The sequence below is a fragment of the Calidris pugnax genome, unplaced genomic scaffold (assembly GCF_001431845.1).
Source record: "Calidris pugnax isolate Ruff unplaced genomic scaffold, ASM143184v1 scaffold127, whole genome shotgun sequence".
NCBI classification, from domain to species: domain Eukaryota; kingdom Metazoa; phylum Chordata; class Aves; order Charadriiformes; family Scolopacidae; genus Calidris; species Calidris pugnax.
Genome location: NW_015090883.1, coordinates 1,594,006 through 1,607,499, shown reverse-complemented (window position 1 = coordinate 1,607,499; position 13,494 = coordinate 1,594,006). Strand labels below are relative to the sequence as shown.

General features: G+C 42.9%; 1 protein-coding gene across 1 annotated transcript; it reads right to left on the bottom strand.

The window, feature by feature from the left end:
* Positions 1-488: 488 nt before the first annotated feature.
* On the bottom strand, positions 489-12,841 carry ACTR10 (actin-related protein 10 homolog (S. cerevisiae)). The gene is made up of 13 exons (XM_014947084.1): positions 12,676-12,841; positions 11,276-11,348; positions 10,545-10,627; positions 9,345-9,453; positions 7,591-7,698; positions 7,157-7,224; positions 6,348-6,427; positions 5,948-5,983; positions 4,798-4,877; positions 4,634-4,707; positions 4,131-4,212; positions 2,550-2,751; positions 489-1,102 (listed from the first exon to the last, which is right to left on the bottom strand). The coding sequence occupies exons 1-13, from the start codon at positions 12,750-12,752 to the stop codon at positions 921-923; spliced, it is 1,254 nt and encodes a 417-aa protein (XP_014802570.1). The 5' UTR covers positions 12,753-12,841; the 3' UTR covers positions 489-920.
* Between the last annotated feature and the right edge of the window lie 653 nt (positions 12,842-13,494).

The window sequence follows — 13,494 nt, the reverse complement described above, 5'->3', positions numbered from 1 at the left end:
TGTCATTCGTTTAGTGGCCAGCCCAGCCTAAACTTTGACAATCTATCTAGCTGTAGTGTTTAATCTATTTTTCCAAGTTCAGACGTGACAGACAGAACGCAACACAGGATGTTTTGAAGAACCTGTTCTTGTGTCAGGGCACACCACTGTCACCCCCAGGCTCCTGCAGAAAAGCTCTTGTGCATGGTAATTGCAACTTGTTTGATGTGCAAACCCCAAAAGTGTTTGGTGTGGAGACTCTCATGTCAGTGAAAAGAGGAACTGGCTGGGCCCCATTGTGCTTTGAGGACTAAGAGACTATCTCTAAAAGATGAACCTCATCCCAGGACTATAAAACAACCCTTAACAGCTACTCACAGCCAGGCCTATGTGTTCCTCTATGCTGTCTGTGTAACAGCCACACGGCCAATCTGAAGTAGAGGAAAAGGGCAAGTTAAATATCCACCTGCCAGCACCTTCACTAAACAGCCCCAAACCACTTCCTCACATGTGATTCAGGGGTGGAATATTTTAATAGGGAATCTGGCAGAAAAGCTTCCACAGATCTTAGAACACTTCCCGTAGCAGACTGCCCTTCCTTCTTCTAAGCACACTGATAAACAACTTATCTTAAAAAAAAATTCTCTCACCAATGTAATTTACTGTACAGATAAATAACAAATAACTCAGTAGGCTACAACTCCTGACAGTATAGAATTTCGTCAGAAAAGGACAAAATAGCATAGTAATTGCCAGAGTTAAGTTTTTAAGCTATGGACGTGGTTTTAAATAGTGTTAGTACCTACCACCATACTCCCCCCAAAACGTCCACGCTGCTCATTAATAGTGTTACACACCAATTACTGAATACAAAAAGAAAAGAAGAGCCAACGCATATGTGTCTACTTGAAACAGATGAGGAGAACGTAGCATTTAGGTGCCTATTTCTCAGTAGAAAAAGCCCTCTTCATCAGCGGTGGGGGTGCTTTTCCAACGTCAAACATCATTTCCAGTGGAGGATTATTAAGGCAGCACCAGTCAGGAATGCGGCCCGTCTGGCTGTAATATTCTTTGGACACAGACCGGCTCCCGAGTATGTCCTGAAGTGCTCCAAAAATGGCTCCTACATTATTGGGAGAAAAAAAAAATATAAAATTGCTGCATTAATTGGATTGACTGGATTTCTTTTTCTACTTTTGCCCCATCAAGAATGTCCACTATTCTTTTTCAGCTCTGTCCCAAAAATTAAAGGAGTGAAAGGATCTAGCCACTCTCCTCTTCAGTAGCCCAGCTAGTCCCAAACTGCTTCCATTTATTTTCTTGGAAAGCAACTGAAAGCAAAGAATCATCTCATTTCTGCTGACAGCAAAACTGGCCTAGCTGATCTGCTTCTTACAACAAAGCTCCCTAGAAGTTTGGATTTTAAGGACTTTAAAGAAACCACCTTGTGTTTAAGGGAATTTCCTCTCCCCAAAAAGGGCATCACAGAATGCCCAGAAGGTTATACCAGCTGTGAGAAGATTCAGACCACAGCAGCAGAGCAGTGCTGCCAGTGGAGAGAAGCATCAGAGAACTTGGTGCATAAGAATCATTATTTGCCAATCCCAAAAGTAGACTCAAAAAGGCTTAAAACTAAAATTTGAGAAACATTGACGTTTCAAAGTATATGGAAATAAAATCTACTTTTACAGTTCAAATTAGTTCTTCATTCATACCAGATGGGCTCAGCTTATTAACGGAAAGTTTGGAAAAAACTTTCCTTAAAAGAATTGCTAGCAATGGACAGCCCTTTGCTTTGCCTGTCAGCCACCAAAACCCATTACAGAGCTGCTGTACTTGTTATGGGCACTTGAGAACAGCCCAGGGTGTATTCGCAGCCTCCGGGCTCTCCATAGCTCACAGCTCCTCCGTCAGTAATTAAACTTGTTTTTTCAAGAAGATGATCTTCCTCCATGCAGCAGGTCTCTGCTCTGCTTCATCACTTTACTGGTGCCACCACGTGGCGTAGTTGCCTCAAGTGCAGTAGAGGACAACTCCTCTTCCACACTTAGCTTGCTGCTAATTGCACATCACCTGTTGAAAGCTTCCATAACCTGCGGTGCCATTCTGCCCTCCAAATGTACCCGAGGGAGCTTTACTCCCCAACATCAAGAGGAAATGGCCTCAAGTTGCACCAGGGGAGGTTCAGATTGGATAGTGGGAAATTTTTTTTCACTGAAAGGGCTATTAAGCCTTGGAATGGGCTGCCCAGGGAAGCGGTTGAGGCACCATCCCTGGAGGTATTCAAAAGACAGGTTGATGTAGTGCTTAGTGACATGATTTAGTGATGGCTTTGTGTCCGAGTTAGGTTGATGGTTGGACTAGGTGATCTTAAAGGTCCCTTCCAAGCTAGACAATTCTATGATCCCATGATTTCTTCCAGGAGAGTGTGGAATTCCCCAGAGCTCAATTGCAGCTTGATTTCAAGAGCTCACCTAAGTTTTTCTGCTGTTAATTCAGTACAAATCCCACTTGGAGGGTTTGTTTTTCTCCACTTTGTACCTTCACTGAACAGCTGTTTTCATTCTTACCTCCCAGCCAGGCCACACAGTTGGGTTTGGCAGGTGGAGTGTGAATTCTGAAGGTTTTAGTAGCCAGCGCTTCTTTGTATTTTGGTTTCTCTACCAGGTATCTGATCTCAGCCATAAGCCTGTGAAGGAATCCTGGCAACATAGCAGTGCCACCAATAACTACCAAGTTCTCTGCCAGCTGCTTCCTGGTGTCTATGGGACACTAATGCAAACAGGAACAATAAAAAAACAAAACAAAACACTTTAACTGAAGTTGCACGAACTATCTGCAACATTCTGCCATGAACAGTTGCGTGTCTCTTAGAAATTCAGTCAGCCTTCCTGCGCGCTTCAACTGCTGTTCTCTCACACTTTGCTAAAACATAACCAGAATGTTTTCTGCAAAAAATGAGGTATCAGCAAAAGTAATTCTGGGAGAAGATGTGCCAGAGAGAGGTGAAGCCTCGAGCAGCGCTCTCAGGGAGGGAAAACTTACATACGAGATTGACTCTTTTTAGCTCCACATGGAAAAAGGCAATACAGAAATCTCAGTGGCAGAAAAGGTTTCTGCTGGGTCTTGCCTCGGCATCAGATAATCCAAGCAGAAGACACAAAGGCATGAGAAAACCAAGTTTTGTCAGTTCTGCCCCTCACTAACAGATCTGCACTATCCCTTTGGAAAAAAAAAATAAATCCAGACTGCCGCGGTTCTCTTGTCCAGCAGAAGTAACTATTCAACACTTGTAAATTTCATATTTCTCTTTCCTCTGGCCAAAGAGTGATGCAAGGTCAATGCCTAGAGGTAGAGAGGTGAGGGGTCCAGGCTAAGATCTTGTTAAATAATTTCTTTTCATAAGGAATTGTAATTGAAATGGTTGTCATGTCATCCAAGCCTATGGCTCTCCAATAAATTATGTCTCAAAAAATGAATTTAAATGGCATCAATAACTACAGGAAGCCAGCTTTAATTGACATTCATATACCACCATATAATGAAAATTTCCATTTATAGTGGTTTCTGATGCGTTTTTCCCTCAATATTAAGAAATTAAGCATTTGTATATGCCAAGAAAATTTTCCATAATATATTTAATATACTACCTGTAATAGAGATATTCAAATTAATTTTATTCTATCTTAGGTAAAGCAGCAGTCTGCAGGATGCGTAAACTCTAACTCTGAGCAAAACACCTTGAAAAAAGAAGCTGAACACCTGTGTCATTTCAGTTCAAGCAGTGTAATTACTTTAACACCAAATATTAGCTGCTGCTCCATCATTGCGTAAGTAGAGCCTCACCCCCAAATAAACGCAAGCTCATTTGTGACTTCTGCTGAGAGGTGAGCACTGTGTTTCTCAGAACCTCTCCTAGATGCACTGTGGTACACCTAGGGGCAAAAAAAACTATCACAGAGTGGTTGACCCATGGTGACTTGCTGCCCCACAGACGTTCACCACGTGGCAGAACCCTGGGAGCCATGCTGTGATAAACTTTTTAAACCGCTCCAAGCGGCAGTCAGAAGGGTGTTACTCCCGAGTCATTTCTAACAGCAGGTTCTCCAGGGCTGGAGGCATTCAAGAAATTGTTTATAGTATAAAGATACCTGAATGAGTGAATCTAAGATCAAAGTGGCAACAGATGTCTCTTCGTTGTCCTGTTCAAACAGTATTTCAACAACGGAGTCTCTGTTGAGAAGGCAGGAAATGAGTGTTAACAAGAAGCAATGCTACACTACGAGCTAACGCTGACGAGCGGTGGGGCTGGGAATAACTAGGGACCTCCTGCTGACAACACATCATGGCTGCTTCTTCTGTCATACAGTCCACGCACCCGGCGGTGCCAACGGGGAGGAGACAATGCCCCCTTCACTTCACTCAACCCCTCTCATCATCATGTATTAACACTCCATTTCTGTTTTCCCCAATCCCTCCAACCTGTTTGCTGTGAGCTCTCTGGGGAAGCCGCACCTTTTCTTCCCTTCATCTAAGAGGCGTTAAAAGTGTATGCAAGTCTTTCATTAAAATTCAATCTTATGAAAATTTATGTGCTTGTAGAGTTGAAAAGAAATCCTCCTAAAGCTAAATACTCTGCTATGGTATTTCTCACCTGATGGGGCCAACCACATGGAGAATCTTTTCTCCATCTAAAGGATAGTCCACATCTGGAGGCGGTGAAGGACGCTGGAAATAAAAAAATATGTACATTATTTGAGAGGCCAAAAAGGCTACATCCACTTCAAAAGACTGGGATAAGCTTCATTCTCCACCCACCTCAGCACTGCCATCAATGTTGAACTTGGCTGCTTGGATTTTCAGTCCACGTTGGAGATCACTCACGAAACAAGTGCGGACTTCATAAAAAAAAAAGCAAAGGACAGAGAAGAGAGTCTGTTGGATCCTTTAATCACCAATATAGACAATAATTTTGATCCATTTAAAGAAGAACACACACTTTAGGGCTTTGCTGGTCCAAGTCATTATCATAGAAATAAATAAAAAAGTTTCTACACTTCAGCAGAGCTCAGATACTATCTAGACCACGAGTTTAAATGAAGTTGACATTGAAACCATGCTAGGACAGGCACAATTTCTCTCAGACAAGCTACCTACAATTTAAAGACAGAGGGACGTGTCTAATCATGCCTTTGGTTGTCACAAGGTACCAGGGCTCATATTCTGCTGCCCAACACACCGCTGTGCGTCTTGCACCATGGCTTCAAACACCACTCATTTTTCTAACAAGCTGTAATCATGCAATATTTTTCCTAGTGCAACTCTTCAGCACTCTAAGAACTCCAGGAAACACTGACAGAGCACAATTTCATCTGTATCCCAGCTGCTACTGTCATTATATACTGATTTATTTGTATCTGGCACAAATGAGTATCTTCTTCAGAAATGGCTGTCACAAAGAAAGAACAGTTCAATGAACAGGCAATCATCATTTCAGCCCTAGCACAGTATATTCCATTCCAAAAAACTGCATAAAGACCAGAACTGATCAGAAAATAGGGTTCAAGTCCAGGAATTAGAAAAGGAACTTCCATTTGACGAGCACCAGCTGCATTTAAGTTACTTTGCATTTGACTGATGGATTTCTTCCTAATTTGGCCCAAGAGATAGATACTAGTTGCTATTTTCTACAGTTATATATATTTTTATATCTGTGGCACAGGAAACATTACACAGGAATTCATCCAAGTTCTGCCTAAAGACAGGCTAAACTCGAGAGAGGAATTAAACATGGCTTCGGTTTAGCTTTCAAAAAGCAAGACCACCACAAGTTCTTCCAGTAGGTAAGAAGTAGGATAGACAGAAACAACAAAATAAATTCCTAAACGTAAAGTCTTGCACGCTTGCTATTATCATACTCTACTGCACAATTTAATAAAGGAGAGTTTCATGAAGCAGAAAATTTTACCTTTGATATCCTCTACTATGTCTTCTGGAACTGAGCCTGAAATTAAAAAAACAACCAAAAACTTAGAAGAAAACCTTTTAAGTAGAAAGAGAATTTAAGAATGAAACTAAGTTTGAATTACATTTAGTACAATAAAGTTTTGCTTTGACAGCAGCTTTTAAAGATTTCTAAGGAAGAAAGAATATTAAGAACAGAAATAACAATTTTGTTGTCTCTCAAAACAACCTGAAAAATTACTACGGAAATTTTATATTGGCCTTCATTCAAAACAAATACTGAGAATTAAATCATGAAAGTACATCACAGAAGAGGAATACTAAACTCATTTTATTCACTGCTAGTATTAACCCACTTTCCCCAGTGGAAGTTCACAGCACGTGCTACATCAAACAGACCTTACCCATCACAGATGGAAGGCTTTGTCCTTTGGCTAATCCTGTATCAACCGTGCACTGCTCCAACAACTGGTATTCCAGCTCCCTAAAATATCACACATTAAGTTAGTTCCAGATAGCTGTTAACTCAGGCTGATTCTCTATTATCGTGCTTATGGGACAGTATTTATTCCCTTCCGTTATGAAGGGAATATGAAGTGAAGCAGATCTGATTTCCACAGCTTTTATTATATCAACAAAAACCAAAAAGTAGGGACTTTAAAAATCAGACATTGTCGCAACAACAGTTACGATTCAAGTCATGTTCGATAGGAATATTTGGTTATTACTCAAAGACAAACTGTCACAAATAAATCACAGAACCACAGAATGCTATGGGGTTGGAAGGGACCTCTGGAGATCATCCAGTCCAACCCCCCCTGCCAAAGCAGGTCCACCCAGAGCAGGTTGCACAGGAACGTTTCCAGGTGGGTTTGAATGTCTCCAGAGAAGGAGATCCTACCACCTCTCTGGGCAGCCTCTTCCAGGGCTCTGCCACCCTCACAGGAAAGAAGTTCCTTCTCATGTTTAGATGGAACTTCTTATATTCAAGTTTGTACCCATTTCCTCTTGTCCTGTCACTTGTCACTGGGCACCACTGAAGAAAGACTGGCCCCATCCTCTTGACACCCACCCTTTAAGTGTTTGTAAGTTTTGATCAGATCCCCCCTCAGCCTTCCCCAGACTAAGAAGACCCAAGTCTCTCAGCCTTTTCTTGTAAGACAGATGTTCTAGGCTGTCACCAGTAACTTGGAACATATAACTGTGAACTTACTTGTGGATAGCCTTTCCTCCCAAAGGAAGAGAGCCCCAGCAGCTCAGAATTGGAATTCCCTCATATATCTACATGAAGATCAGGAAATTCTCCTCTTTTATTACCAGTTTTCAGTCTGCTGGAACTAAACGCTTTCCCCCGCCTCCACATTCTCTTGCATGAGCTATTGGAAACACTTTCTAACTGCTTTTCTCCAAAACTGATTTCTAGTATATAAAGGCTAAAGTTATGAACCACCCTTCCCAAGTTTCAGGGGAACACAGATTTAGCACATCAGCTGTGAGGAGATTCCCCAAGCCATAGTCTTATAGTCAAAAGCCAGACTGGCTGATCTGCTTCTCTTTTTTTTTTTTTAGCATACGTGAAGCCTATCAAAATATCATCTTGTCACAACAGCCTTATTGCTGAAAATTTTGCTTATTATTAAAGGATACAGGGAGCACCAAGCTTTCTGCATATCCACAATCCAGCACCATGGCAGAATTGATCCCAAGTGTCAGCAGAGACATTAGATGACTTGGAGCAAACAAAACGGAAGGTACCTACAAGGAAACCAAGAAGACAATTGACAGAAGAGGGGGGAAACCCCACAAAACACTCAAAGCACTAACACTTCCCCTAAATGTCACATTAAAAGCAAAACCCAAACAATTGTATCTTGCAGTATCCATTTTTAATTTAGTTTTTAAGGTAGTGTAGTAACAAACAAAATATAAGAGGATTCTAAATTTTTATCTGTGGTAGATACCAGTGGCTTCTGTAATAATGAATCTTGGAATGGGCTTGTAAGAAGAGCACGTGTGAACTATAGAACTCAACTCATAGATCAGGTTCCTTATTGCCACTGAAATGAAAGAAACTAAACCACAGCTACCTGAAATGTTGTATAAAGTCTTGAAGATGTGAAGAAAGGTGCCCAGAGAACCCATAAAAGTGTGCCTTATGACAACACACTGTTGCACACAACCTCGCAGCAGAGGATATTGAAAACACTCCCCCCAAAGCAGTGTGGAAACTCAACTCAAAGTTACACGAGAATCAATTCCTTCTCCCAGAATTCCATAAATCAAGTTTCCTAGAGAGTGACAGTTCCTTTAAAGGAACGCCTCAAAGCGTGAATTAAATGAGCAACTTCAATAAACCTTGCATTTAAGGGCAACATTTCTGATACTCAGCCCAGAGACACAAGTGATAATAGTGACCTTGTATTATTAATAGGCCACTCTTTATTCTTTGCACCAAGTGGAAACACAAGCCAGAGAGAATTAACCTCACATCAGTATGAGCTGGCTTCTTAACAAGTTACAAAATCTCTCCATCAAAATACAACTTGCCAAGTCACGAATCATTTTTGACAACCAATTTGGCATGGGAATGCTTTATCTGAGAAATATTTTTTTTTTCCTGTAAGGGGATTGGGAAAAAAAAACACCAAACAACCCAAATCACTCAAATCTTTAAGCAATTTCAAGTCATCAGAAAATTTTATCGACAGTAGGAAAGAATTACATGGAAGTTTAAGATTAGTTGGTAAACTATGTTGTGGAAGCACAGTGAAGTACTGCAGACAAACTAGTTCCACCACTTTTTACAGAAGAACCTTAACCTTTGTTCTATCTGAATCAAAGAAGTAAGGATACACCTTCCAAAACATTTTCCATAAGAATTAAGCAAGAATTAAATTCAGGCTTTTCGTCAGAAGGACTGATTAAGCAGAGAATAAATTTCAGGTAAGCTTGTATCTAAATGAGCACAGCCAGAGGTTAGATCACGTGCTAAGCAAAGATATTGACTTCAGTAGAAGTCACGAGATTTGCTGACAGAACACTAAGAAGTGTTTAAATATAAATTCTGGCTTCAGGCAGTGCTCAATGGGGATTATCGGGTCTGTCTGGAACTATGCGACATGAGCTCTATTTTTGTAGAAGCCAGAGAAATCTTTTGGATCCTTGTTAACAGCTCCTGTTTTGTGGCCTCATGAAGAATCAGAATGAAACAAAACCAGCTTTTAGCCTAATCTCTGATGGTTTCCCCAGACGACCATCACCTTGCTTTCATCTTCTTTATGCCTCTCACATTCTTTTGGCATTATTTTAATTTCTTTGTCCACACCTGGTAGTGACCATAAGTAAAATGCCTACTGGCAAGTGCTACGCTGAGCTCATACAGCAGTTATGTAGAAACTTACCTCAAAATGCTTGAAAAGGACCCTCGTGAGTGTGTCCCTGAAGTGTGAAGGGCACAAGACTGATTCTATGATCACAACGCGGCGGTCTCTGGGATTCACCAGCAGATGTCTAAGAAAGGCAAGGCATGTAAAACAACACTGGTAAGTTTAAGCACACGTTATGAGATCCTGCCTTATTTTCATATTCCATTCTCCTCAAAAATCCTAAAGAATCCCATGTAGATAGCATTTTCTATAGCAGATCCCAAAGTCTTTTTTCCATTTTTTCAAAAAACCAACATTTTCCTAAAAGAAAGTTGGGAAACCAAGTTACAGAAAACAAGTTATAGAGTCAGCAGGCTGTAGTTCTGAATATCTGTTACGCATTTCTAAATCAATACAAAGAAATGCAAAAGTAGGCACACAAAATAGTCATTAATCATAGAACGAGTTGGAAAGGATCTTAAAGATCACTGAGTTCCAACCCCCCTGCCACGGGCAGGGACACCTTTCAGTAGACCAGGTTGCTCAATGGCTTGTCCAGTGTCATGCAGTGTGTCCACAGAAGAGGAAGAATGACAATAAAGATGTCCTGACTTCAGTGGAAAAGAATGGAATTGTCCTGAGTTCAATTACAAAGCAATGATCAAGAACAGGGGGGAAAAAAAAAAAAACCCACACCAGAAGATCTGAGGCAGAGAAATTAAGGATTTGTTTCCCTCTATCAAGTGACGATGTTTACCACTTAAAAATAAGGATTGGAGGAGAAAAGACTGAAGTCCAACTTTATTATTCACTAATGGTACTGAAAATACAATAAAAAGATGTATTAGCGAGGTAAAAATATTCCACAGGTTAAGATTTTTCCTTCCAAACCTGTCACTTAGAGAGAAGATGAGCTTCAGCCCCACCAAAATCAGTACAACTCCTGAGGCAATGACTTTCCCCTGTCGAGTCCTTTATGTGTTAAAAGGCAACTCACCAAATACTTTCCATTTCTAGAGAGCAACTGATGCTGCAGGACACTACCTCTTTGCAATACAACCTGAATCTCAGCAGGAGAATTTCTCCTGCAGGAACAGAGCCAGGCAGCCACCTCCAAAATCTTGTTTCTGTTTTCTCACACAACTGGAGCCTCCAGTCCCACTTCTAACGCCTCCCGATGAACTCGGAAAAAGAGCTGCAGAAGATCTGAATAACTAACATCCACGTGTCTCTTACCTGAAATACAGCATATGGATAAATTCCTTCAGATACGAATATAGCTCTTCCGTATTAATATTATACTGAACAACTTTGATGGGCTGTAAGGTAAGAATATCCACAGTCAGCTTAAATAATAGGCAGTGATTATATTTTTTTTTTATATATATGTATATATATATGATATATTCCTGTGCAACCTGCTCTGGGTGGACCTGCTTTGGTACGCGGGTTGGACTAGATGATCTCCAGAAGTCCCTTCCAACCCCGTATCATTCTGTGATATATATATATCTATGTGATAATATAGTCTATCTGAACATATATAATCAGACATACATAAAGAAATATCCGCTCTTGCATGATTTGCTCTACATCCTTAACAATGCATCTCATAAACTCACCCTATAACTAAACTCCGGAGTTTATTAATATTAATTTTTTGTACTGGTATCTTATCTCCAAAGCTGCCATCCTCTACTAGGAAAAAAAAAAACCAACAAACCATAGCTAGGCAAAGAAATCTCTCATTAAGTGTACCAGACATAAGCTGCCTGGTTGATGAGTACCGATTAACACAATTAACATCAGTGTTGTTATCACACTTACTTGTATCTAGCTACAATCTGTTAATAGCAGCAGTTACAAGATAATGAAAAATAGCTTACAGTGGACAGAAAAACATATCTGCAAATTCTTTCCATACCATAACATAACATATCAAACATTGTAAAGGTAAAATAATTTACCTTTGTGACATCAGGTTTCTTTATTTCACTAGGAATAATGCATCTTGGTCCCGTTTCTCCTGCAAAACCACACCTAAAAGACAACGTTGAAAACCTTGTAATTTGAAGTCACTACTTAACATACTGGAATCATCAAAGAGTAATCAATTAGGGGTGTTTCTGGGACTGCAAGGAGGCAATTTGCATATAGCTTTTCTATCTAGCCGTTTTAATGAGACAGCTGTATTAAACAAAACAAGTTTTTTTTCACTTCTGTAAAGACCTGTAGCAGTTGACTCCGATGTGCCTCCTGCTTTCAATGGAAAGGAGTTTTCTCTTCACAGACATCCACCTGCCACCTTCCTTACTGCCTGTTCCATTCCCAAAGAAACACCTTCCTATGTCCTCCGTGTGGGCCCACAGTTTTCACTGAAGTGCTCACTAAAACCAGGCGAGATTAAGTTATCATATCCTCTTTAAATCCCATTTTCTATGACATTTCTTTAGAAGAAGCAAAAGACAAAGACTTAATGACCATAATCGTATAGGTCCTGTGTCCTATTTCCCTACTGACCAGCACCATTCCACTGACAGATTTTTCCTATTTCCACCTAGTTTAATACTTCAAAATGCATTCCCTTCACAAGCATCCAGGGTGATTTAAAGCATCACTGCTTCAAGGTGACTGGTTATTACTCCAGGACTACACAGTCACTTGGAAAAAAAAAAAAAAAGTTCAACTTAATGCAAATCCAAGTTTCATAAAAATACAAATACAAAGCCAACAACTCTCTAGAGGAGCAGAGACATCCTCAGGGCTCCAAAGAGGTAAATGCATCCACACAGACACGACCAAAAAAGCCTAAAAAGCGTGGAATGCATCTGAAGAACTGCTTTTCTTGCAACATGATCATTTCTGTGTAAGAGCTGCCTCTCCAAACGGGCCACTAAAACCCAGGGGGCATTTCCAGAGTATTTTAACCCCGGGCACGGGGCTGACGTGCTTAAACTGCCACTTGTCTGCCAGGGCTGTGCGTCCCTGAGCGGGGAAAGCGGTGGTGGGGAATGGGGGTTTCCAACACAACGTGGTGTTTTAACACGGGGCGGCCTTGAGGCACCGCTACATCTTTGCCCCACGACATAAATAACTAAATACTGAGCAATTTCCCATCCACCCCGACTCACGCACTCTTTTTACTCAAAACACTGAATTAAAAACATAAGGCTGCTACTGTCGGCTCCGTACAACGCAGATCACCACAGAACCGGGATGCGAGGGCGGAAAACCCCCCACAAGCAATTATTTATCCCGACAACAGCCCAGCCCAGTCCAGTCCCGCAGCCGCGACACCGCCTCCAGGGAGAGCAGCCTGTCGCGACAGAAAGAGGGCAAGGGAGGAGGAGAGCGCGGCGCCACTCACTTGGTGAAGGCCTCGCCCAGGTCTATGACCACGGCGGTCTTCTCCCCGCCGCTGCCCAGCCCCTCGTACAGCGGCATCGCGACCTCCCTTCGCCTCAGCGGCGGCGGAGCTGCAGGGCCTCCCTTCCTTCCTTCCTCCCCGGTGCGGAGGGGCCTTCTTCCTCCCCGGTGCGGTGCGGAGGGGCCTTCCTCCCTCTCCGGCGCGCCGGGCTGCCCGCGGCGCCTGTCCGCACCCGCGCCAGTCCCCCCGCCCTCCCCGCTCCCCGCCGCCGCTCGCCACCCGCTCTGCAGCGATTAGAAAGTACAAGGAGCGCCTCGGTGGCGGTGGCGTGCTCGGGATGGCGCGGCTTTCTCTACCCTGCGCCCCGGCGGCGGGATGGACCTCTACGGGGAAAAAGGGCGGGGTGAGGCCGCTGAGGCGCAGGCCGGGTGTGAGGGCGGCGCCAGCCCCCGTGAGGAGACCGGGCACCGGGGCTGCTCCCGCCCGAGCGAAGCGGCGCCGGGAGCCGGTCAGGGGTGAAGCCACGCTGAAGGGCCCGCGCTGTAGGGATGGCGATAATTTGTAGGGCAGGGCTGGTTTGTGAGGGGCCAGGCATGGCCGGTCTGCGCCGTCCGACCGACCCTGGTTTGGGGCAGACCGGCCCGTCCAACCATCCCGTCAAACGACCGTCCAACCGTCTCTTGCGTCCTCCCGGCCCCGGTTTGGGGCAGACCCGCCACGGAGGGGAACGGCGGAGGCTGTCTGACCCCGCACAGAGAGCATCTCCCTTCAGCGGGAGGAGGGAGAGAAAGAGGCGTTAGGAGTTTGAAAGAAAACGAA